At 47.6% G+C, this 26,353-nt stretch overlaps 6 protein-coding genes across 6 annotated transcripts; 2 read left to right on the top strand and 4 right to left on the bottom strand.

Moving 5' to 3' along the window:
- Positions 1 to 893: 893 nt before the first annotated feature.
- TREMEDRAFT_65092 (uncharacterized protein) lies at positions 894 to 1,577 on the bottom strand (the record flags this gene model as incomplete). Its single annotated transcript, XM_007007290.1, has 1 exon — positions 894 to 1,577. One exon carries the CDS (start codon positions 1,575 to 1,577, stop codon positions 894 to 896), a length of 684 nt encoding a protein of 227 aa, XP_007007352.1.
- A 6,356-nt stretch (positions 1,578 to 7,933) lies between these two features.
- TREMEDRAFT_74665 (uncharacterized protein) lies at positions 7,934 to 9,645 on the top strand (the record flags this gene model as incomplete). Its single annotated transcript, XM_007007392.1, has 4 exons — positions 7,934 to 8,202; positions 8,283 to 8,338; positions 8,546 to 9,039; positions 9,073 to 9,645. The coding sequence occupies 4 exons, from the start codon at positions 7,934 to 7,936 to the stop codon at positions 9,385 to 9,387; spliced, it is 1,134 nt and encodes a 377-aa protein (XP_007007454.1). The 3' UTR covers positions 9,388 to 9,645.
- Positions 9,646 to 9,837: 192 nt separating this feature from the next.
- Positions 9,838 to 11,180, bottom strand: TREMEDRAFT_65090 (uncharacterized protein; the record flags this gene model as incomplete). Its single annotated transcript, XM_007007289.1, has 4 exons — positions 9,838 to 10,299; positions 10,438 to 10,521; positions 10,723 to 10,788; positions 10,905 to 11,180. 4 exons carry the CDS (start codon positions 11,178 to 11,180, stop codon positions 9,838 to 9,840), a joined length of 888 nt encoding a protein of 295 aa, XP_007007351.1.
- A 1,972-nt stretch (positions 11,181 to 13,152) lies between these two features.
- TREMEDRAFT_34467 (uncharacterized protein) lies at positions 13,153 to 13,738 on the bottom strand (the record flags this gene model as incomplete). The annotated part of the gene is made up of 4 exons (XM_007007194.1): positions 13,153 to 13,255; positions 13,393 to 13,549; positions 13,605 to 13,625; positions 13,675 to 13,738. Coding segments are annotated over 4 exons (345 nt in total), but the record flags the coding sequence as incomplete, so codon positions are not given.
- A 2,065-nt stretch (positions 13,739 to 15,803) lies between these two features.
- On the top strand, positions 15,804 to 16,536 carry TREMEDRAFT_65088 (uncharacterized protein; the record flags this gene model as incomplete). The annotated part of the gene is made up of 3 exons (XM_007007288.1): positions 15,804 to 15,816; positions 15,850 to 16,225; positions 16,437 to 16,536. The coding sequence occupies 3 exons, from the start codon at positions 15,804 to 15,806 to the stop codon at positions 16,534 to 16,536; spliced, it is 489 nt and encodes a 162-aa protein (XP_007007350.1).
- A 5,435-nt stretch (positions 16,537 to 21,971) lies between these two features.
- TREMEDRAFT_65087 (uncharacterized protein) lies at positions 21,972 to 22,601 on the bottom strand (the record flags this gene model as incomplete). The annotated part of the gene is made up of 1 exon (XM_007007287.1): positions 21,972 to 22,601. One exon carries the CDS (start codon positions 22,599 to 22,601, stop codon positions 21,972 to 21,974), a length of 630 nt encoding a protein of 209 aa, XP_007007349.1.
- Between the last annotated feature and the right edge of the window lie 3,752 nt (positions 22,602 to 26,353).

The following is a 26,353-nucleotide window of genomic DNA, read 5'->3' as shown; positions in this document are numbered from 1 at the left end:
CAGAAGATCATGGCCTACCAAAGAACTCATGCCAACTTTACTAGAATCTTTTGTCAGGACCAGACGTTGAAAATAGTCTGCGTCTATGAGCTATGGCTATAGGGCCTCGTAGGGAACAGACCTAGTGATGTAGTTTATAGTCTAGTGATGTAGTGGATCAAAGAGACTATAAGTCGATGAGATCAAGTGGCAAAAGATTTCCTAAGTGACGAGAGAATACATTTGACAAGACATCTACAAAAAAGGGCTGTTTCTATATACTAAAAAGGGAGCGGAGTGATACCGAAATCTATGGAGTAAATATGGAAAATGATATGGGGTGTAAAAGCAAAGGAAGACGGAGATAGATGAGGGACACGAAGATGAAGGAAAAGTATAGCATGGTAAAGAACTAGCGATTGAGTAGGACAGGAGAACGGAGGACGCTGTAGTGGGATTAGTGAAGCGGGGACGGGAACGGGTAGGTGAAGTACGACTTCTGCTTACGACTCTTGAGGAACCCGTCTATAGGTACCCGTGATCCTGACATCCATCTAAGCCGGAGAAATCGGAGGAGACAGCTTAGTGACTGCATAATGAGCTACGTAGGACTGGACATCATTTTATGAAGGATAAACACAATAAATGATTGAGATGTATATGATGAATAATCCGTGTTCGAGCAACCTGTGCGTTCGAGGACCCCGTGGGAACAAGTACTCTTCTGTACAGGCTAAAATTGAGTAGCTCTGAAGTGGCACGAGACTTCAAAGCTGCATACTTGTGCCACTTCAAAGCTGCATAATTCTTCAGTCTGGCACCTGATCCCCTCTCCAGACTTGTGCCACTTCGTATTGGCACGTCTTCTATGCGGCACCTGAAAGGATGAGGGTGATGAATAGCGGAAGGTAAGGTCACTCGTTTTGACCCTCTGGTTGAGTGCTGTGCTGCTCCATTTCGTGGAACTCATCAGGGAGTTGCACACTATCGGGGATGTTCCAGAGGTTGGTTTGCCATGGAGCAGGGTCAATTCGATCTTCCTCTTTGAAGCGATTGCGCCATAAACGAACCCACAAGGTGTGGGGGGACGCAGAAGTTTCAGTGCCCTCTGCTCGAAGTTCCTCTTCTACTTCAGTTGCTATCTCAGGCGCAACTATTTTGACATAATTCCAAATGCTTCCGGCCAATGAATACCAAGTGTCGTCCGGCCTGAGAATTTGGTTTACTGAATACTGCAGCTGGGTGCGTGAAAGAGGATTGATTATTCTACGAATGTTGTCTTCCAGCCCCTTGGCGCAGCTGTAGCATGTCATAATTGCTACTTGTGCAGGACTCTCCCCATCCAGACTTAGAGCCGCAGGTCTAGTATGAGGGTTGTAGTCAGCAGTTCCTACCCCTTCAATTGAGTCTGTGAAGAACGAGTATCTGGATGCATTTTGGATAGCTGCCAAACGGACGAACAGCAAGGAGGCTTGATAGCACAATCTGTACACAGTGGCGTGGTGCGATTCCGGTGTCACTGGCAGGTTATTGGCACAATTTGTCACTTGCTCGGCAACGGTGAGGACATCACACAGTGCTTTTGAACCTTCAGTCATCGGCTGCCAGTTGGGGTTTGACGTACTTGATTCCATGCTTGAAGTGGTAGAAGACGTTGGAAGATTGTCTTTATGTGGGCCAATGCCTGCTTTATATGCATGGTGCGTTGAGAACTACGTGCTCCACCCAGAATATGGCGTGGTGCAGGTCGAAAGGATGAAAACATTTGGTAACTCAGACTACTTCCCCATACGTCATGGCCTGGCCCGACGACTTTGAGCAAAGGACTAGAATGATGATTTCTTCATGTAAACTGACTACAGTACCACTAAGGCATGGAATAAGCGCAAATCACTAGAATGACGGGATATCAACTGCACCACTTCGTCCCCCTTCCCCAAGTTGCTTCGTCATTGCTATCTACGTTTTGATGGCCAGAGAACTTCCCACTCCACCTTCGAAGGTAGTCAGCATTCACCGTGAGAAAATCTAGCTCACTCAATCCTTTCAAGTTATCTTCTTCCCATTCTCATAACTCATAACGAGGTCGAGGCCGAGATTCTAGGCCTCGGGAGTGCATTGCCGTCATCATGGATTGACATGAAGTACCTCATGGAAGTTTCGGACATTGCGCGATGTTGATCCTCGAGGTAAAGGCTTGGAGACCGTCTTCGCATTGTGAAGAGCCTCACCCTTGAGAGGATGTTGTGGACGTCCTGATAAGATGATAGCCAGAGCATCCGAATTATCCACAACACGTCAGATCAAGTCTCCTGATGGAGGATGTGCAATGACATGATCCGTGCAATTCACCGAACCCAACTTCCCGCACAAAAGGATGGCGTCTTGGCGCACCACCCTTTTCCCCCCTGTTGATTAGTCATACCACGTAACTGCAATACGGATTGGTCATACGATTTTGTGATTGTAGTCTTCAATGCAACTCTTTACTATCACTGTAATATCGTACTCGTCATACATTCGAACACCCCCCGCGCGCCACCCCGCCATGACATGGGGTCAGGTACACATAAGCTCCGGCGTTTCAGTAATGCCAAACCACACCACAACACTACATGTCTGCTTGCTACTGACCACCACCACTAATCTGTCTATCATCATTCTACTAGTAAACTCACACTCCTTTTTACACACACGGTGTTACGACCCTGTCACTCTACAACCTATTTGCCATCATAGCCTACTTCAACAGGCTCGTAACACCTACAACACCTTGCAACATCCTCGACACACACCATTCGACCTATCGCTCCGCAAGTCGCTACATCCTTCAAACCTCACCACCCTGGTGTCGCCGTTGTCACCTTGGCAACACCCCGACGTCACCGCGCACCGCTGTGGGACAATACGGGTCATGGTGGCACCATTACGGCACAGCATGCACCATACTGAAGAGCCCCGGTGTCACCTTGACGTCACTACGGGTCAGGCTGACACCCCTGGCACCACCATGGGTCGGGCTGACACCACCAAGCACCACCCGGGGTCAGGCTGGTGCCACTACGGATCAGGCTGGGTCAGCATGGATCAGCACAGGACGGGACCACTCAGGCTGGCGTCAGGGTGACGCCGCCCGGAGGAGTGACACCACCCCGGTAGGCCAAATGATGGATATATAAGGAGCACATTTTGTCTTGATTCTCTTCAAGGATCAATCTATCATAAGTTACATTTAGTTACAATAGTCTTCCATAGGCCTTCCATAGTCTTGACATACATCTTTGGTCTACCTTGCTCCGCTCAGGAATATTTCGGGATCCTTCAAGCATACCTTTGGTCACATCGTCCCTTTGACCACGCCCTTCGATCTTCAACCACACAAGTCTAGTGGTTGTGCAACTTCGCCTCCACACAACCCAAGCTCGCTGATTACAACTTCCGCCGTCTACTCATTGCTGGCCCCAAGGCCTGCCCGGTTCGAGTCGTAACACACGGTCTCCACTTGTCTCAATGATCATTTTGACACTCTTCTGACTCTTTTGCGACTAATTCCCACCTACTTCTGGCCCTTTGCTTCTTCCAACTTCTTACAGAGCAATCATGTGGCTGTCACAAACCATGTTGTAACATCCCTGACAACTACCATCACCGACCCTCCTCTCACCATCACCGGACCACTATCCATCACCACCCCGAACCACTGAGACCGACTACGACGAAGTCACGGGAATCTAGGGATTATTAGTCACCACAACCCCGCCTAACAGAGAACTACGGCGAAGTTAGGAGAAGAGAACCGAGGGAGGCAGAGCAGAGTAGGGGAAGTTAGGCAAAGTTAGTCGAAGTGAGCAAAGTAGGATATTGGGGATATGGCGAGGTACGGTGAAGTTGAGCAAAGAGGACTGACAGCAAGGCTGTGCAGGAGTTGAGGGACGTTCTATGAGAAGAGAGGAGAAGTATAGATAGTTTACAGATCACCGAACTTCTTCAGCAATTCTTGATTGTTGTCAGTAGCAAGAGATGTATTCAGTAGCTACCACCTTCGAGTTAAGGAGAGCTACCACCTAGCAGTTTGACGCACTACGGCGAAATTAGCCGCAGTTCATCGACGATCACCTTATTATTTACCACTCGACGCATCACTACGGCGTAGTTAGGCGTAGTTCTTTGACGAATACCCTGTCTCAGTGAGACATCGACACCCCAAGACGACGTAGCTAGCCGAGGGTCATCGACTGTCGGTCAGTAGAGAAGAAGAATTGACGATTATGACAGTGTCTTTTTGCTTCCTTGACACTGTTCTACTGCTGTCTGTGAGTCTGTGAGTACTAGTATAGCATCTTCTGCTGTCTCCTCCCTCCTCTCCTCTTACCCTTTCATCCTGTCCATTACTGTCTCTCACTCATGATACAAACATATGTCCGTGTAGACCACAATATGTGCTTCACTATTTCTTTTGTTCTCCTTCATATTTGGACCACATATTCAGGGATATGTTAAGGACCCAGCCGGAGACGGACTGCTCCGGAGTGGCATGGTTCAAACCACCCCTTTGGGACCCAGCCAGAGAAACATGCCACTCCGGAGGGGTCCGGACCCACCCAGAGTAATTCACACGCCCTTGAGTTATTCACCCGAGTTTTTCCAAACTACTCTTTTCTTCCTAATGACAATTTAGTAACCAAACCTCCCAGCCGTCTATCTGAGTTGGCTCTGAGCATTGTGTAAGCAGGACAATCTCAATAGTTGCTTCAAGTTTGGTATTGTCACGGAAAGACATGGGCTGATGATTGGTGTTAGAAATTGACAAACTGCTCACAGACCATGTCAATCTCATGGAAATCACTGCAGATGGATGTGCTTGTTTAAAGCATACGGAAACAATTTCATTTAGCCATTGTTACTTCATAAACTCATTAGGAACCTGCTTTTTCTCTGGCTGGGTCTGCTGAAGGAGTCAGACCACTCCGGAGTGGAACATCTCTGGTCAGGTCTGATCGGATCCGTGCAGCTCCGGAGGGGTCCGTCTCCGGCTGGGTCCCTAACAGATACATCCCCCATTCTCACACATGGTTTTTCTGTCCTCATACATGGTTTTCCCTCCTTCTCTTACATAGTTTCTCCTTTACTCAAATCGAGGACGATTCGACCTCGTATCAAGTTTAAGACACCCTGATATGCATATAAACAGGGCTTGAGAGAGAGATTCCCCATCCTCTTCTTCATTCTGACTTCTTCTTCCTCCTCCTTCTCACCTTTTCCTTCATCCTCTCTCAGACCCTCTTTGGTTTCCTTGACACACTCTTCACTTACGCCTACTGACTTTTGATCATCGCCAACTAGTATTACCCACATCACAGAGTTCCAATTTAGTATCCAGCCCAATGGGTAGGTTACATTTAGTTATTTGTGGTGATCCTCACAAGCAGGATCATTACAACTATGTACAAGATGGCACTGACAATGCACTGGTGTACTCCCTGTACACTCTACAACTTACCCCTGGACTCTTGTGTCCTCTGTCTATTGTTCCTTGATACATCCATGAACTTGAAACGGTTACCCCTGGACCCCTGGGTCTGTTGCCTCCGTTCTGAGTTTCACTTGTCAGGATTGCCAATTCTCTTGAAGAGAATTGCAAACATATTTAGCAGTTCTTCCATAGCTTATTGTTGTAGTTTTGCAGTTCAGCCTGTTTTGCTGGGGATATGAACCACCTCCAAACATGTTGTTTCCCGCCTATAAATCTCATGTTGAATCTCATTCTCAACTTGTCAGTCCAGTCAGATCCAGCCTGACATCTTGCTGTGCTCTCACTCCCCTGTCACCCTCTGTATACTCCTCAAGCTCTACAAGTGTCACGGGCGTCGAACAACCACTCTGTTGGAATACGTCAGTTCCGTGCGATATCGCCACATTTATTAGTCCGTCTAATTCCGTCCAAGTATCATCCTGTAACTTTCTACCTAGATGTTCTTCATCACTTTCTCTGTGCTGAAGTTCATCTAGGTAAGTACACTCATGCATCGCTTTCTCTGTGCTGAAGTTCATCTAGCAACTTCCTCCTGCGATCCACAGATTACGTCACACTCTCTAACAGACCGACGCTCGACGAACGTCGGCTAACTAGACGCTTCAAGTCTATGTCTCACCCAACCAGGAGGGTGCAGATGTTGAAAGGAGTGTAACTACGGCGTACTTTGACGTAGTTACCTTAACTGGGGTTTTTCCCTGATGGCAATGTATCTCGGTTTGAATGTAGGTATCTCTATCAAACTTTCACTACTGACAGCAATCAAAGATTGCTGAAGAACCTCAGCAATATTCTCAGCTAATATTATTTACTCCTCCTAGATGTTCACCCAACCCTCTTGCGCTTAGACGTACTTCAACGCACTTTGTCCAACTTCCCCGAGTCCCGGCCGTCTTTCTCCGTCCTTCGACTAACTCCGCCCAACATCGCCGCACTTCTATTCCCATTGTCCCTAGTTCACCTAACTCCGCCTAACATTGCCGCACTTCTGCTCCCATTGTCCCTAGTTCACCTACCTCCGCCTAACATCGCCGCACTTCTGCTCCCATTGTCCCTAGTTCACCTAACTCCGCCTAACTTCGCGGTACTTCTGCTCCCATTGTCCCTGGTTCACCTAACTCCGTCTAACTTCGCCGTACTTGGTCTCAGATGTCCTAAGTTACGTGTGGGGTGACAAGGTTAAGACGTGATAGGGGTTTTGATGGTCAAAGGAGGGTCATTGCTGGTGGAATTATTGAGGTGTCACGACGTAGTTTGTGACAACAAGCCAGAGACAAGTATTGCATTACAGCCCCATCTCAGTCACCTTACTTAACCTTTAGGGATTAGACCCCGCCCGTGACGTAAAGTGAGCCATAGTTCATTAACAATCACCTTCTTATTCACCACTCAACGTATTACTCGGGCGTAGTTAGCCGTAGTTCCCCACTGAGTACCCAGTCTCTCTGAGACATCAACACCCCAGTACAAGTTAGTTAGCCAAGATTTGTCAACCGTCGGTCAGTACAGGAGAAGAAACAGAGACTGTGACAAGTGCATTCCAGACCATGTTTGAACATATGTACTATCACGCTCTTTGGCCCTCCTACATTGGAGACACATCCAGAGTGGTGAAGCATAGGCATGCCAGGGTGCACAGCGCTCTGAATCCAACCACTTGACTTGCAACTATGGTGGCAGATTGTAATAGACTTATCAGCTGCTGGGAATCTCTATCCACGGTTGCTGGCAAATTGAATCCACGTTTATCCCCATAGCATTTGTGTCAGGATCGTGGGTACCTGATCCAGTAGTCGTACTTCATATTCTGCTCCCGTTTCTGTCTCTCATTCCCGCAATTGGGCTCAGTCCGTCTGGTACCACACCTGGTACCAATCGTTGGACTCCACTTCCCTTTTTTACATCTCTGTCTCTGTCTTCGTTAGCTCCACTCCTCTGTTATTCTACCTCAACATCATTTTGAACCACATATACTCCAGATTGGTATCACCCCGCTCCCTTTTTAGTATATAGATGTAGGCTTTCTCTCAGAAATGTCTTGTCAAATGTATTTTGTGTTTTCCTAGTTGTATCATTTGACGTACATCTCATCAATCTTACAGATCTCTTCGATACACTACATCACTAGGTTTGTTCCCTACAAGCCCTCATTGCCATAGCTCATCGACGCAGACTATCCCGACGTCTGGTCCTGACAATTTGCGTGCCCGACGCACGCCATTCGTAAGACAGAGACGGGAACGGTCAATGGGAGTATGACCCTGAGGAACCCGTTCTAGGTACCCATGATTTGGACACCTGTGTGGGCCCATGAATAGTACTCGTGGTCACCAGGCAACGGAACGCCGACCGACCGGAACGTCCTTTGATTCCCAATATGAATGATATTTCTTCTCATCTTTCTTCTCATCTACTTCAAACATGCCTGATCTTCTGCGCGCCGCATCCCTCTATAAGAAAAAGCATCCCTCTGAGAGCTTTGCCAGTATCTCACTGCGCTACAATGTCCCCAAAACCACCCTCTACAATCGCTACGAAGGTGTTCATTCCCGCCGAGGTGTTAATGTTGCTCGAGCCCTTTCCATTGCCCAAGAAGCCAAACTTGTCCTCAAAATCAACAACTATGCAGATCGTGGAACTCTTCTTACTCCCCAACTTGTCAGAGAACTAGCAGAAGCCGCTGCAGGACGGTCACTTGGTCAAAACTGGACCTCTCGCTTCCTCCATCGCAACCGAAACCACCTCTCGTCACAATTTAACTCGTATCAAGAGCTTTCAAGACTTCGGGCGGACAATCCACAGACAAGGAAAGCTTGGTATTCACTAGTGAGTCGATGAATGCTTTTGGCATCAGCTCTGTCTACACAAAACGAGTTTGTAGCTCCGCTGACCTATCATAGGTTAAGCGTGTGGTTGATTCAGGACTCTATCCCCCACAATGCATGTTCAATATGGATGAGTGCGGATTTGATCTATCATATGAACGCAAAATCCGTCGTGTAACCCCTTGAGGACATAAACGTAACAAACAAGCAATTGGACCGAATAGTGAACATATCACCACTATTGCTTGTATTGGTATCGATATCTACGCCCCTCAAGTCCCACCAATGATCATCTATCAAGGAAAAGGGCAAGTTCTACCAGCATGGACAAGAGTCAGGGAGCCGGATGTGGTACAGAAGGGAATGGTGACACTATCAGGCTGGAGTAACTCATACATTTGTCTCAAGTGGCTGACCGACGTCTTTGATTCGGCAACCTGTGATCATGTCCCCTCAGGCTGTCGACATCTTCTTTTCCTTGATGGAGCCGATCCACATGTGAAAGTCGAGTTCCTTGAAGCCTGCTGGGCTAGAAACATAGTCATTATCATCTTTCCTGCTGGAATGACTGGAGAATTTCAACCGTTGGATGTGGATTTCTTCAATCATGTCAAGCACATTTTCTTCAATCAGATGGACGCTTATCAACGAGGTAGCTCTCTCTCACGAGTAGCTAAGGGGATGTTCTGGGGTTGGCATCAAGTAGCGTGGAGGGAAACACTGCGAGATGAGTAGATCAAGGCGGCGTGGAGAAAAGCAGGTCTATGGCCACTTGATGCGGATGTCATGGGAGCAGTCGATCCCCCTATCCCTCAAGGTCCAACAACTCCTCCTCCACATGGTTCTTCACTATCACCGGATCTTGAAACCCCTCAAAACCACCAGCGCCTCCGGAAATACTCATCCCTCATTCGTCAAGGTATTCTCAGCCCTACCAGGGCATTTGAAAAGGCAAGGAAGAAATTAGAAGAGAGTTTAGCGGAGTCAGCTTTCAAGGATAGGGAGATTGCGGATATGCAAGCAGCAATGCAGTTGGACAAAGAGGCTTAGGGGGAGTAGAAAGCGTGCTATCTACAAAGATGGTGAGGTTTTTGACCCGAGTATCAGGAGCAGAATGCAGAGGAGCTTGCGGAACGTAAAAAAGCGGAGCAGGAAGCAAGGAAGAAAAAGAAGACAGCGGCTGAGAATGGTAGTTCCAAAGGTAAGCAGCATGCTTCTACTACATTCAGAGAGTGCTCTGCAGGTCCCTCTACAGTTATCTGAGGTATTCATAGGCAGGGGATGCATGTGAGATGAAATTTTCGGTCTAAAAACCCTTTCCGCTAGTGGTGGAAAGATGTTCCGGTCGGTGGTCGTTCCGTTGCCTGGTGAAGACGAGTACTCTTCTCACATATGGACACAATGTGGCCAAGCTTCTCCCTCACAGTTGTCCTACTGCTCAACAGTGTTCATTGACAGCAAGACAGACTCTACTGCCAACTGTTCATACAACCCTTCATACTACTCTTCAATGGTAGGAGTTGACACCTCAGGAAAGACTCTTGAAGCTATACTCCTACTTCTCTCCCACATTCCCCACAACATACCAATCCTCCTTGATAATGTGATCAGTGATTGCCTAAGATTATCAACATCTCTCAAGTTGGCAACTACCTCTTCCGTATTCTGGGATAGCTCCTCTAGACGAAAGGGTTCCTCACAGGTGTGTGTTTGAGACGCCATGTTGGTCATGGATTCGACCTCGTTCTGCTCTAAGCGCGTGTCCGCAAGCGAGCGGGTCACTTGAGCAAAACTCTCGAGTACTTTTAATCTTGCTTTCTCTATCTCGAGATCCGCTACACCCATTGATTCACGATCTTTAGACCTTCCGAAATGCCCTGAAATTAATTGGTAGACGTGCGTAGCATCCGAATCCAGAGTGCGAAGTGCATTCCGCCAGCGGTTTTTAACGGCGGCCTTATTCTGCTGAGTCAGTAAAAGGTCTTGAAGGTGAAGCAAATCAAGAAGCATCAAAATCAAGGATGACCCAGAAGGGCATCACCTTGCGGGGTCTGCATCAGCATGGTGAGACATGAGAATAGGAAGAAAAGTAGCTCTCACTTGTTCTAATGGAAGCATCAAAAGAGTTAAGTCACGGGGGCCTTCATCATCCGGCCCGGCTCCTGCAGGATTCTCTTGAGTTTCCTGGTCCATCGTTGCCTGCAGGAAATCAACCACCAGGCAATGCCATGTTTTCCAGCCTTCTGAAGCCAGTTCTCCGCACACATGGGGATAGCGCCCATGGCACAGGCCCTAGTCACGATTGACAGCCGAACGGACAATTGGATATAGTAGCATATACAAGAATGTGTACTGTACGTTTCCCGACAAGTAGATCAAACTCACCTTGCGTACAATCCCAACTCTAGGCTCATCGTGATCTTTAAAGTCTCCGAAAACAACGTATTTCTCCTAGTTGTCAGTCTGTTCTATTGACAAATCCCATGGCAGTTCTGCCTCCTCTCTTAGGTCTCATCTCTCATAAGCAGGGTCAAAAGATATCTCTCATTACCTCTTCAGTCACTCACAGGGTCCCAGATGATATTGTCCAGGACTGTCTCAGTCCATCGTTCACTTTCACTCATGTTGTATTTGGTCAGGGATGTTAAAGTGGAAGATTGAAGGATCCATTCCCTGCTTACATCCTCTAACCCATACTTCTGCACTGCTTCAAGGAAGAAGAAAGGACCGTGCGCGGAAAACAAAAATTCACCCTCCGAAGAGAAAGTCCAATTTTGAGAAGAGCCGGCTCTTCTTCTACCGCCATTTTGTCGTGTCGTGAACGCGACATACAGGTTTGACATGAAGAACTGTTGTGAAACTGTCAGAGCACTTCACAATCATAGTCAGGACGATTTAGAAATGGGTTGTGGCGGCAGAGCCGGGCGCACATGACGGCACACTTTCACACTCCTCTCGTGGTTGGTTTTGTGTGACAGTTGAGTTCTGGTCCTGATCATCAAGAAGAGAACTGTGTGGTTTTACAGACGTCATCCTTGGTCAACACCTTCCTGCTATGTAGGCCGTACAGTGTGTTGTGTTAGTAATTATTTGGATCAATTTGCTTCTCTAACTTCCATAATACCCTGCCTACCGTGTCTACCATGTCTAACCGAACTTAGAGATAGGTGATGGAAGGAATGTTATGTACGTGAATGATGATCGAGCCAGTGATTCATACGCAATATGAAGTATCAACAAACAACGGCTCTTTCTTAGGCGACATTTCTGTCTCGTAACAATGTCCTCTCGAGACATCAGGGGAACGAATTATACCAGTTAATAGATCTTACATTTATGCTTCTCCTACAAGTCATACATTCACTCGGCTTTTAAAGTGGTGTATCATACCGGTAAACCAGAGGATAACTTGCCACGTCTTCCGTCGGATGATCTGTCAATTCGGTAACTCATGGCGATGGTGAGTATCATTAAGAGTGATAACTCTGTTATGTATGTAATGATAAAGGTGGTTCACACAAACCATGATCCTCCCATGTGTCTGAACAAAAATTGAAGCACAAACATCATTGTGTGTGTGTTTGAGGGAGCCTGTGAAGCCGTTCCTCACGGGATAACATATGAATTCGACCTGATTTCGCAGGTCCTCACGAACAATCAGGGGGGGATGTTCTTCACCATTTTGCCTGATTCTCATTCAAAACTTGTACCAGTACATGGAAACCCATCACTCACGTGCATGAGACGTTCACCTAAGGTAAAGCCACACTGGTCACTCTTTCTGTGCACACTATGACAATTTGACAGGATTTCACCAGCTGCTGGACACTTGCCCGGATGTCAGAGTTTCAATGTCTGTCCCGTCTGGGCTGCATTCAGGGCCTGCTGTCTGAGTCTGCCAAAGTCATCCAACATGGTCTCTAATTCAACCAGATTCTTGCTGCTGTCAACTGCTCTGTCTACCCCCTGCTGGACAATCCACCCCACATATCCCATCCGGTCTTTGTCAGTGGCCAAGCCTAATAAAGTCGTTTGTGCAGCCTCAATGTGTCGAGTAAGCGCCTTCAGTTCAGCTATCTCTTCTTCACAGGGTCCAAATCCGTAGTCCAAGCATATTCCACATGTGGTTGGGAAGTGTTGCACTGCATCCACCACCCGGCTCTTTCCACTAGAGGAAGTTTGACCCACGGAAACCTCAGCAACATTGCCAGTAAAGCTTGGGATAAGCGTATTTAGACTTTTGATGGAACAGTCAAGTTGTTTTCTTGCTGAAGTTATGGATTTGAGATCATAACAGCAGAAGTCGCTCCTTTTCTGTAATAGCTTCATTACCATCTCACTAGCAAAACTGAGAATACATAGTTCACGCAGTAATAGTTGCACAGTTGAAACCCCAACATCTGTGGTCATTGTGTCCATCAGGATGAGAGTGTTGAAGAGTTATGAGCTTAGGGGTATCTAGATATCTTCCGGGGAAGGAAGGAAATGTTTGTATCAAGTTGAGAGATGAGGATGAGCTTATATCTTGTTCGCGCGTGCGGAGAGTCGCGGCGGGACAATGTGGAGCGTGGCGGGTCGGGGCGATGCGTGAGAATCGTGCGTGAAAGGATGGATCGTGAAGGGATTGCCCGTAGTTCGACGGTAAGACGAGCGAATGATCGGAGATGGAGGATAAGGTGTGAACGGAGAAGAAGTGAGAGATAAGAGTGCGTCGGCCGAGAAGGTGATATTTGCTTTGGATGAATGACAAATCGAACGAAGAGAAAGGATATCGAGTTTGAACGGAAGCATGAGAATACATGATATACATCTACATCATCTAGTTTCAATGAAAGGGTGAGGAGAGTTTTGAAATAGGGGTTTAGCACGAGGCGATAGAATTGTAAAAGCCATTTGAGGATCATAATCTTCCGTATCTCTTACCGATCAGCCAATAGTTCTTTGTCAGGTATCAGGAGAGAATGAAGTTGTCTGAATCGATAGACTAGAGATAAAGAATCATGACGGTCGAAGAGCGATAAAGTGGATAAGGAAAACGGGGAAAGAATGACCCACCGCCTTGCCAGCTCGCCGCGAAACGTCACATCTTTCAACTCTGCCGTACCCAATGCTGTACCTACCAAGAATAATCCCAGAGCTCCGATGACCTCCACAACGAGAGATCGGGGAAGCGATACATTATCGTTTGATAAAGTCTTCAAGATGGACAAATCTACGAAAGTCAGCTTGTTACGCCATTGGGATCTGACCCAGGCGCTGAACCTCACATTCATAGGTGGAGAACGCGGCTTGATGTCAGCGAAGACAAAACTTAAAACAGAGACAACTAGTACTCACAATGGAACAACGCTACGCAAGCAACACCTGCCAGTATTCTGCCCAGTAGATACGACATGGGTGATGAATGAGGGGTTGACAGCGGAAAGTGATTCAAGTACTTAATCGAGGTGAGATGGTGGTGATGCTTTGGTCATCGAGCCGGAGATATCGGCGTTAACGGCTTCCGGGTCGGTACGAGATCGGATGGCAAAACTCTCAGGTCGTATGTGGCATGTGGCACTTGACCAGTCACTTTGACCATGATGGCACAGGTCGGAGAGGTATTCTCCGTCCGTGAGAGACAAACCGTCGTGGTCCTAACTCTACCCCTGTGTGCGGTTGCTATACCGAGTAGATCTCCAACGGTGAGGGATTGTGCTCTCGCCTGACTAGGGAAAGAGAGCAAGGCGGACTTGTTAACAATTACAGATATAGCCTTCATATAGGTTCTGACAGAGCATGGTCTGTCAGCACATCAGAGTCTTTCACCGAACATCATTCCATGTCATCTCTTCTACTCAATTACTAATTTTACCTGAACCTTCGCTGGGACCATGATGTCAAAAGTGATGTGAGAGCCTTGTTCCCCTTGCACTAAGTTGTCACCCAGATGTAGAGGATAATGCTTGGCACCAGCACGGTTGGTCCCATGTCTCAGGTTACTTGGAAAGAAACCGTTACTTTGTCAACCTTTGAAGCAATTTCTGCCCGTCTGCTTGCAATGGCTCTTATCACCTGGGGCTTAGGGGTCCCATACAGTCTGTAGTGCTCTTCAGAAAGCGCCATGTGTGCTTGTCCACGGGCGTATGAATCAGTCCACAATGAGCGGATGTGTGAGGCCTCATCTTCAGAGTGGAGGTGTTTCAAGGCAGCAAGTGTATCATTGAGGTCACCGCTGTGCGCATGGCTCAGGAACAAAGATGTCTGTTCCATCAATATGGAGACAGGATGAGAGAGTCCCTCCTAGGGCACATTGATCTTCTCTGGCAAGTCACTGGGGATAACACATTTGGACCTTGTGACTTCTGTCCCTGGACTATGTAGAGCCATTGCTGTAGTACAGGTGCTGTCCACGTGATGATCATTGCGGACCAGAGCTTCATAGAGCTCAAGGATTCGGTGTGCTTCCTGGTTGGTCGTTTTATCCACCCCAACTACTGACAGGACTGCGATTCTCTCAAGATTGTCTACCAACATCTCAGTTGCCTTTACAAAAGCAGCTGCCCTTGTGTACAAGACTTCATCTGCAGTGTGTTCAACTGACACCCCAGTTGTCATCCGAAAAGCATCTTGGATTGAGACAGGTGCCTCAGAAACGTCTTCCACCGGCACCTCTTTGGGGTTCACATCATCAGCTCCCACTGTGTCACGGTTCTGTTCCCCAATGGATTCGGCCTGCACCGCATTGCCATGCAAACATGTCTCTTGGGTTGGCTGAGGTTTAGAGGTCAAAATGGGTTTGGAGAGCCCTACAGTGACGGTAGAACGCTTGTCATCACACGAGTGATTGCTCTGTCCCACAATGGATTCGACCGGTGCTCGAACGGATTCGGACAACACCTTAGTTGCCGTTTCGAAGTCGGGCTCTTGTAGCGCAGCACTTTCCACCAGCGCAATAGAAGCCATAACCCGTCCATCTTCAGTAGAGTCAGGGTTTCTTTCTCCACCACCATTGTGCACAACCACAGTGGGTTTCACATTGGTCACTCCCAATGAGTGTAGCGGCTTGGCGGACCCTACTGGGGACAATGTTTCAAGCCATGTCCAGTCCTCATTGTCCGCGGTCTGTGTTGAAGGTGCTTGCAACTGTCCATTTATCACTATTTGGGAGGAGCCATCATCAGTAATAGTCTGGGGTGTTCCGGAAGTGGAAATAAGCCTGAGAGGGTTCCAACGGTTCATGCTATGATGCTTGTTTGAAGAGGTTGTTGTAGGTAGCAGTTGGGAAAAAATGAAGATACTATTCCCCCTTTTAACCCCATGCAGTGTTGTAAGTGAGAGGGAAGGCTGAGTAATATGTTTTCAGATGGGGGAAATCCATGATCCGAAGGTAAGCTTCTTTTGAGAGTGATGAAGGCAAGTGGAGTTGACACTGCCTAACACCCCTCTCAACCTATACTTCTGAGAAATTGCCGTATCTGATAAACATGTATTATGTAGGTGATTGTCGTCTAAGGAGGCACTGATGGGAAGGAAGGGGGAGGGGTCTGTTGCGTAGGATGGCTCGGGTGAATAGATCTGCTGCCTTGCTTGATATCGTTCTCGATTACGCTGTAAACATGTACGGCACGTCCGGTGTCTATGTCCATTCGGGTCCATATCATAACAGCTGTTGTCCTGCCAGTGACGACAATGGGTGCATTTTGAACGGTTGGCATTGGGTCTCACACGCACTTGGGGAGGAGGGACAGGCTGGGGAGGTGCTGGAGGAGGGGTCACAAAGCGTTGGGGAGGTCTGCGGGAACGTGGTGGTCGTTGTGGAGGTAGTGAACTGGGACGCAGAGGTGTGGGTGAAGGGGGTGTGGGTGGGCGAGTCCGCGGACGAGCAGCAGCTCGGGAAGATTGAGGGGTGAGGCCGGATGTATCAGAGGGAGTACCATGTGGTGGAGGATGCCTTTTTTTGGACTGATTGTTGGTTGGAGCATTATCATCTTGGCAAGACAAGCAGGTATGTCTGAGCCGCCCACGATTGTCACGGAAGGCAGGAGTATCAAGGGTCGAGCCGCAAAGCGGACATAGCTGGGGAGGTGTACAGTGTTGAGGTGTGGCTGGAGGTACAGGGGGTTTGTTGCGGCAGAAACAGCATGTCTTCAGGACTTGACCAGCGGTTGGGCCTGTGGTACTCTTGAGAAAGTGTTGGATGGACAGGTCGTCAGGTGATGGTGCTTTACACTTTCGGCGTGCAGCATTGGAGCAGTGCATGGTAAAGGAGAGATGAGTTTACAACAATGGTAAAACCGTACAAGAACTATCATAGATAGACTAGGTAGATCGACAGAAGAGATGTCGATGTGACCGGTCGCGCGCCTATTGTAACGGTACTGGAAACACGATGACTAAGTCGCAGGTTTGGTAGAACTTGATGGAAGTCTCGTAGAAGTCTAGGGGTCTCTGGTGCTAATGGATCGTGTCTCCTCTGCAATCGATGTAGCCAAAGAATGATATTGAAGAATCAGCAAAGTTGGTACTTTGCTGATTGTACTATATACTGTCTATGGTATCCTTGTCCTTGTCCTCTCCCTGCTGCAAGCGTCTACGTACATACTCAGACAGGTGAAAAACCGCTTTGAGCAAACCCAGTGGGGAAATCTCAAAAAGGGGAAAACCCGTCCCTACCTAATGCAGCCTGCCTCCAACTCCCGCTTTCCTCCATCCTAATCCGTCAAACTCGATGGGGTTCTCTCGATTCATTGTTTCCCTGTAAGACCTATCAACCAGAACATGTTTGTCACAGTCATTGTTTCTTCTCCTCTACTGACCCATGGTCGACAAACCTTGGCGAACTAAGTTGTACTGGGGTGTCAATGTCTCACAGAGACAGGATAGTTGTTGGGGAACCACGGCTAACTACGCCGTAGTAATGTGCCAAGTGGTTAACAATAAGATGATCTTCCCCGTGGTACGTCGAACTGCTTGGTGGTAGCTCTCCCTAACTCGTTGGTTGTACCTGTTGGATATATCTCTTGCTCACAACAATCAAGGATTGGTAAAGAAGTTCAGCAATCTTGTGAACTATCTATACCTCTCTGCTCCTCTCATAGAATGTCTCTCAACTCCTGCACTGCCCCGCATTTAGTCTGTCACGCAGCGCTGTGTCACCTCCTCCTTTCCCATCAAACAAAGTTCCTTTGGACATCAGTTTGCTGTCAACGATCCTGTTCTCATGAACTTCACCACCCATGAGGGTATTAGGAGGCCTGACAAAGTTAGTCATGTAGGAAGTTAGGAGGATGCAAGGTTGGGGAGATGCAAGGTTAAGGAGATACAAAGTTAGGGAGGCATAAACTTTGTTAGGGGCAAAGTTTGCGAGGTACGAAGCTCGGGGCTTTGGGTTGAACGAAGTTCTGCGTTGGCAAAGTTAGGGAGGAACAAAGTACTTAAGGGCCAAAGTTCCCAGAGATCTTTGACGATCTCTGGTTGTTGTCTTAGTGATAGAAGTTGGTGAAGCACGAAGTTATTACACCCCGGAAGTTATTGTCACCTAATTCATATCTCAAAGAGCAAAACCATTGAAGGTCACAGCCCACAAAGCTATTGGCCGTTGGTCTTGAGAAGTAAACCAAATCAACCCTGTGACACAGTCCTCCTTCATCCAACTTTGCCATACCTCGCATCCGCTGCTCACTTCGCTGCAGTTCGCCTTGCTTCCACTTACTTCCACTCTCCACCCTGCATTGCTTGATCTCCTTCTCCAAACTTTGCCGCACTTCTCCGCTAGGCAGGGTTGTTGTTACTAATACTCCCTAGGTTCTTGAGGAAGCAAACAACGGACGGGCATTTGGGGATGTAGGCCAAAATGCGTCAAAGTAGGCCTGAGCGTAAGAGGGTAGAACAATTATCCAGGAGAAGTACATATTAGTAGCTGAGAAGATTGCTGACAAATTTGAGCCATCCTTGATAGTTGTCAGTAGTAGAAGAAAGATAGAGACAGCTACACCTACATTGAAAAACATCCGCAGCAGTAAAACCCACAGACAGAGCAATGTTGCCAAAGTATGTTGTAGTAGCACCCTTTTTGATGGTGCCACTGTATTGTTGGTTGAAACAATGATTCCTGAAAGTACAATGTTAGCTCAGGTTGTCGACCATTGGTCTGATAGAAAGAAGTTGTACAACAGTCGTGACACCCTGGAAGCACAAAGTTAGCCAAAGGTCTGTCAACTGAGTCGTGACAGCAGAGTGGTGACAGTGAGTGTCACAAAGGATGTGACAAGTCGAGCAAAAGTCGGGAAAGGGTATTTAAGCAGCAATCAGCGGTAGAGTTAACCGCCGATCAATAAGCTTTTTCATCACAGTGGTTTAGAGCACTGTTCCGCTGGGCACTGTTATATTGTGCCAATGCTGGTTAGTGGGTCTCGTGACAGTGAGATAGCAAACTGATCCGTAACAGAGCTTGTATGTGTGATTCTCAAGGTGAAACTACCTACTATGTAGTAGGGCGTCAACAATTGTCATTGAGGATCTTGTACTTTATCCACTTTGCTGACTTTTTGATACATCTATTTGGCCATCTTCATAGAGGAGGACATCACACCACATACATCCACATCTTGCCATGTCTAATGAGATCTATTGAGTTCAACCCAACCTGCGAGAGAGTTGTTGTGTTTCCAGTACCATTACAACATCCTCACCACCTGTCTGTCCCTTCTGCGAGGTGTGGGAGTCGAACCACTGACCTGGTGATTGTGAGGCAAGCATGCAAACAGGTAGGACTATGAGTTTGAAGGAAGTGCCACACTAGAAAATCCCTCGGAGTTTGCTCCTTTTTTTCCAGGAACGTCTGGGAAAGAGCCCGTTATATACCGAGCTACGCCCGGGAAAACCTAGACTGTTGCATAGTATCTCCCATCGCCACCAAGCATAATACCGCGGAGTTTGCTCCTTTTTTTCCAGGAACGTCTGGGAAAGAGCCCGTTATATACCGTGCTACGCCCGGGATTATACCTGTTAGGTGCCGCACAGAAGATGTGCCACTTTGAAGTGTCATGGGTCTGAGTGTGCCAGACTGAAGATGTGACCCACAGAAGAAGGATCAACATTTCATGGGAAACACTTCCAGGTCCAAAAGACCTTTACAGCTGTAATCAGATGGGCCTCATCTGTTCTCTGTCAAAAAAAGGAGGGAGTAGCTTATCAGATGCTTGCTCTTTTCAATGCACAAGATGAAGGTTCCTGCATCAATTTTCTTCCTCCCATGCATGTATTTGCCAGATCTCTTGTGGTAGTCTCCTTATACTCACTTTCAAGTATCATATGCTTGATCTACAGTCAGTCTCAGCCTGTGGTGATTGAGAAACTTCAAATCTTCTGAGCTGCATGACCCAGAAGATGTGACTCTTTGAAGTGTCATGACTTCAACCTGTGCAGCTTTGAAGTGGGATGTATCTTCAGTCTCGCATGTAATGGGGTCTCAGGACCCCTGCAGCTTTGAAGTGACACGTCTTCCGTACGGCACCTAACATACCCTCTTTGCAAGAAAATAAAGCATCAATGAGAGCAAATAACTAGCAAAGTTCACAATTTTTTTGAATCAATGTTAAGTGCTTTATACAGTACATCCCTATATTCAAATACAAATTACTCTCTTACTCTGCCTTGTAGCGGCTGCCTACCTATTTGGATGTACAGAAAACCTTTTTGAGCAAATACAGAGGGAGAAATCTCAAATGAGGTGTACCCATCCTTACCATATTCACCTTCCTTCTCTCTGCAACCTTTCTCCTCCACCCTATCAGAATTGGAAAAACCCTCTAATGAGCTTTTTACCTCTAACTTAGCACCACATGTCTGTTGTTCTCTTGATTCTCTCCAATGAACAAAGGTCGTTACAGGTAGGGCAATCAGTTGGTAATGTCTTGGGTGCAATCAGGAGTTGACGACCTTCCAAAATCCTCGTCCTGTTGTTGAACAGCCACTTTAAACCCGGCGTCACAAATGAGCCAGGCGACGTGTGTGATTCCAGATCCTCCCTCACGTGTCCCTCATACTGCTCTTTGTGTCTTTGGACAACTGGGACCTGCGTGATGACACTGAAGGTTCCCTTGCACATACGTGTCATGGGTGGACGCAAACGAAACATGAGCGTCTGGATTTTATGAACATCTGAGCACTGGCCTGACGCTTGAAGTCTCTTCAAGGCTGAGAAGAGTTTGTTGGCACTTGTAATATATTCGGAGATGTCTTCTCCAACTGACACGGTCTTACAGGAAGGCAGTGAGGTGATTGCTACGGACGGAGCAAAGGTTGTTCCCTCCTGTGAGCCCCGTATGCTACCACAGGCAAAGTCGAGGGCTCCATGGATCCTTGCTAAACAACCACACAGCTCCAATGCATTTGTAAGAGCTTCTGATGATATACTGTTGGGATCCTCGGTTAAAGCGTTCTTCACATTAGCCCAGATGTCTATCATGTAGCGAGAAGTACAGTACAACTCTGAGAGATACACCGCTGTAGTTCGTCCGGTCTCAAGGGGTGTGGTAAGGTCAACTTGCTGGTTATTCACATTTGACATATTGCTCAGGGTTGTTGATGGTTTGTGTGCCATTAGCTTTAGTACAGCGTTAAATAATCAGGGGTGGAAGTGCAAGATTTGCCACTGGTTATTTGGATCAGAGGAAGAAGAAGAAGGGTGAGCATAAGTACTCAGTTCTCCCTCTGTTACTTGACAGTCGGAGATGAATCGGTGGTGAACCCCGCTCGAAAGTTGAACCACCGAACATGAGTCGGCCGGATCTAAATTCTTGGTCGATTCTCTACGGCGAGACACAACGAGCTTGGGGACTCCAATGTTACTACTGTATGCGAGTTCACGATGACATTCAACTATGGCACAGGCTGTGATTTTCTCATAGAGGATTGACTATACACGGGTTCCTGAGACTGGGTATGAAGAAAGATCATCCTGCAAGTTCCTCAAGTATCCAACAGTCACGGTACAGCAGTGTATGTATAGCTTGATAGTATAAATAAAAGTGTACAATATTGGTATCCTGAGGAGGTCACCTTCATTGAGTCTACAGACTACTACTGTGCTCTGGAAAGTCTTGTGACAAGGATTACTCCTGCCCATTGGAACAATCAATAGACTGCAGTGCAAGCTCCACTTGACCTTCACTTAGTCCGTTGCACCGTCAATCCATGTAACTCTGATTGTCATACTTCCTTGTCATTGGGGAACGAAGATTCCCAAATATGGTCGATAGACTGGAGGGGCGAAAATCGTTGGGGGTCAGCCCGCGGAACATTGTGTCGAGCATTGTCCACCCTGACGTTCATATATACTCCCCCTACGTACATATAAGCTGACAGCAGGGTTTTGAGAAACTAGTGGAGCGCTTTAATACACATACCATGCACTCCAGTGTCTCCTCTGAAGCCGGGACAGATTCTGAGGGGGTTGACTAGTCACCTGCGGCACCTCCTGCACTCGGTGACTCTATCTGTGGAGATGGTGTTGTCACGTAAGTTTCTGCAGATAGGAGCTCCTTTGGTGCTCTTGATAAATTTGAGCAGATGACTCAGTAGGACAGATTCTTGTCTAATGAATACTTAGATAGACTAAGAAGATTACATGTTAGAATCCATGCTCTTTCTCAGTCACTGACTGTCTCTGTCTCTACCGGAAATTCTGTTTGCAAGATTCCTTCTCTCTGGTTATACAAGATCTCAAGGTAGACTCCAGAATGCCTGCTGCTTGTTCCCATTAGCATAAAGGCATTCTCAAAGTGACTGCTCAGAATTGGATGCTGCCTTATTCGCTCCAACCCGGTATCACACAAAGCTTGTAGTGGAGTCCAGAGCTGTTTGAGCATCTCAGTTGGTAGGGTTTTACCTTCACCTACCTTTGAGAATATAGTATTGAGCCATTTAGTCCAGATGGAAAGTGGACCATTCCGTTGGGGATCACCATGCAGGCTCAGCTTGGAGAGTGAGGAATTGTACTTTATAACCTGTGCCAAGTGATCATCTGAGATGCCACTGACTAAAATACCAGACAGCCTCTTGTGCTGCACATGTTTCTCAGCCAGAAGACCACATAACATGAGCCATGCAGCAGTTGTAGTCCTGGTGACAGGTGGATCCTTCCGGCAAAGGGAATTCCAAGGGGGTATCATTATTGCGGTTGTGTCGTGTAGTGTACGGAGTCGAAGTGTAGCCTCTGTAGCGTCAGGAACGAGGAGGAACAGTTCTATGGTCTCCTCTATGGATCTTGGTGTGGGCATCTTGACAGATGTGATGACTTGGGCACGTATTGGGAGCATGGGGACAGAATGAACTTTATATTACACTGGGGTCCTGGTTTATCCACTCACCTATCAGAGGAAGACACCACACAAGCTTCCCCATTTATGAGGGCTATAACATACGCAAGCCATGCTGCTTGGCGGGACGGATCAAAATTTGACGGAGTGTGAGACGCTTTCACAGGTTTATGTGGCTACGTGCGCAAGATCCAGACCGCTCCAGACCTGTCTCGGATGATCCACTGGAACTTGTAAGCGTCGCACTCTGATCAAGGGCCCACCCACGCAAGCTCCTCCTGGTCAGCACTTCGTGTCAATCCGACTACGACGCAGTCCTCTTACGGACTTGATGAATCTCTGAATACCAATGTGGCGTTCATCCTGGTCCTGAGCAACATATGTTTGTGACTGTAGTTCTCAGGGAGCACATCAATGATTACAGGTCTCAGATATGCATAGTATCAATGCTGTCATCCGAACCTACGGATTGCACCAAACTGGGTACACGAACAGCTACACGCCTACTGAACTTCCCATCACATTTCCCCTCAAGGTATTCCAATGACCATTTCTTCCAGTATCATGTCCTGTACATATTTCACCCATGCTTGTACATGCAATGGTACTCTCGAACACGGCATCCATGTATTGATTTCTGAGAAGTTGGAAAATGGCTTTGCGATGCCAACACGAACCAGGTAAATGGTGTACACTCTTGACCAGATACATTCTGCATTCCATCATGAAAGTCAAGTAGCGGGAATCTCAACCTGATGCCACCGCTACGGCCAGGCATCGGCGATGCCAATGGTAGAGGCGTCATGTCTGTATCAATCAGCGATTGGTCAACCATATCAAAATCAGACTCTGTATACGTGCTGATCGATTCCGTTGGCGAGGATGTCCGGCTGATGGCTGGCCCTTGTTGTGTGCTGTATGGTAGAGTCAGGGATGGTCCAGCCACCGGTTGACCGCTGGATTGATGCGTAAGACACATGCCCTCCTGCTCTCTTGAGTGCTGTGCAAGAATATTACATCGTTCCAGGACAAGCTGTGATAGAAAGCGGTCTGGCGCTTCGCGAGCTGTCAATTTCCAAGGATGTTCTAGTTCCTCAAGTCGTTTGGCTAGAGGTACAAAGCTCATTGCAATCGTGATGCCACGTTTGCACAAAATCTCGGTAGGTCAGTTAAGTGCAAAATCATCCCGATGCAAGCTCTGAGAAAGTGGATCCTACACCACTGAGAAGAAAATGTTTGCCAGGATCAGGAAGGGAAAGACCCGATTGTCCTCGGATGCACCATTCGTAAAGTTCCCTCTCCAATGGGAGGCCTAGATTCTGCGAAGTCTCAGGTCACGGAGAGTTTGTGAGCTTCGGACTGCATCTTCAAAAGTCCAAGAACCACTCGGTGAATATTGCTAGCTACGAACGTGAGGCTTGAACAGAGCTCCAGACAGGCTAGAGACATCTGAGTGGAGGATTGCTCTATGACCTTCTCACAGCCTGCAACATCCCTCTACACATCGACGGAATTGGTAGGGTACAGTCACATAGCCACACTCGTATATCCGAGACTTGTGGTAACTCCGATGATCAGTAGATAGTTAGTTTGTGACCTGTTTCCTGCTCATCACTCTCAATAAGTGCTGAGCAGGTAACAGGTGAGTTCTTTAGTATGCATCACTCTCAATAAGTCCTGAGCAGGTAACAGGTAACGGAAATCAAGGAGACCAGATTGATCTCATCGAATTCCGTCGTGGTAACGTCTCCCTCGCTTGAACTTGTCACCTCTTGAACAATACCAGCGACCTTTCCTATACACCGCTAGCACAGAGTGATTCCAAACCATGTCTACACAACTCTCAGTGAAAGAAGAGCGCAAGCTCAATGGGCGCGACAACTTTGCCCTGTGGGACAGAGAAGTACAAGTTGTCCTTGGTGCAAACGGTCTTCTTCAACATGTATTGAAGGATGAGAAAACTCTCATTAAACTTGTTGAATCTCGATATCCCATGTCATCTTCTCCCACAGCCACCGAACAGTCAAAGCGAGCGGTTGCCCTATATGACCACGAAAGGGAACAAGCAACAGCTCTTGCGACACTCTACGGGAGTCTCACCGAAACAGTACAAAACAAACTATCTGAAGCCGAATTTTTGTTTGACAACCCTGATCCTCAGCGACTATATCAATATCTCAAGGACAAATATGGCGCCAACACAGGCGCCCGTCAAGCAGAGCTGTGGAGCGCAGTGTTTGGGGATAGTCTGCCGGAAAATGAGGATCCTGAGCCTCACCTCACCACCCTCCGATCTCAACTTGCTGAGATTACAGCTTCGGCCCTCACTTCCGCTCTCACTGTCTCCCAATTTGCCGATCAAATTGGTGCTCATGCTGCCATTTGTCGACTCCCATCATCATACGGCCTCCTCGCTTCCACATTCCACTCTGGCGGCTCAAACAAGATCACACTTGATGAAGTCATTGACCGAGTTGCTGAAGAGTATCGACGAAGAGAGACACAGGGTGAGACTGTCAATGAACATGGTCTCATGGTTTCAAAGACCAAATCCTCAACCAACCGGGCTCACCACTCGAAGGCATCCCTCAAACGGTGCAAATACCACACTGGAGCCTCCTCCCATACTACCGAGGAATGTAGAAGCAAGCCTAAGGATTGGGTGCCAGAGGCGGAGTATAAGAAGAGGAAGGATCAGGAATTGAGGACTGCAATGAAGGCAGAACAGCTGGAAAAGGAGGATGAGAGTGAGGAAGAAAGGGTGAAGGAGGGCGCTCTACGGGCAATGGAGAGGGCGATGTCCTCCACAACTATTCCAACCGGCACCATCATCATTGACAGTGGTGCTACCAGCCCCTTCATCAATGATAAGACCTTACTCTCAAACTTATCCCCTCTCAACAGACCAGTTCAGATCGAAGTCGGAAATGGCAAAATTATCACTGCCACCCACTCTGGCCGACTCTCCTTCCAACATGTTTATTACAACAATGCCTATTATGTTCCCAAACTCTCCCACAACCTCCTGTCTACCCAACGACTAGGCTCATCAAATCTTGACTATGAATGGAGATTCTCAAAGAGCAAGGGCGCAAGACTTGTGGATCCCCAGGGAAAGGTTGTGTTGAAGGGAGCTAAACGGAATGGTCTATGGTACCTCCCTCGCCGAGGCACCGGTACGCATCTCCCCTTCGGCAATACACCATGCCCTTCAAACAAAAGAAGACGCTGACAGCCAAGATCACCAGCTCCTCAATTGGCACTCCCGCCTTGGTCACACAGACCTAAAACAAGTGTGGGAACTTGGAAGGGCTGGGAAGTTGGGCAAGGAGGAAAGATGGATGAGAAGTTTTCGGCGGATAGAATGCAAAGTGTGTCTACAAGGGAAGACAACCCCTGCAGCATCATTGCTACATCCTCACCGTGCTCAGAAACCGCTTGTCAACATCTCCGTTGATCTATGGGGTCCAGCAGCAACAACCTCGAGACTAGGTTACAAGTACTTCATGACTGTGTATGATGATTACTCGAAATACCTCTATGTTGCTCCACTTCGCAACAAGTCTGAGGCTTCACAAGCTCTCCAAACTTACTCAAATCTAGTCGAAAATCAGCGGGATCGAACAATCAAAACAATCCGATCAAATCAAGGCGGCGAGTGCTCAAGTCATGAGCTAGCTCAGTGGTGTCATGAAAAGGGGATAGACCATGTA

The sequence above is a fragment of the Tremella mesenterica genome (assembly GCF_000271645.1).
Source record: "Tremella mesenterica DSM 1558 unplaced genomic scaffold TREMEscaffold_13, whole genome shotgun sequence".
Classification (NCBI taxonomy): domain Eukaryota; kingdom Fungi; phylum Basidiomycota; class Tremellomycetes; order Tremellales; family Tremellaceae; genus Tremella; species Tremella mesenterica.
Note: the sequence above shows the minus strand (reverse complement) of the source record. Positions and strands in the feature narration are given on the sequence as shown.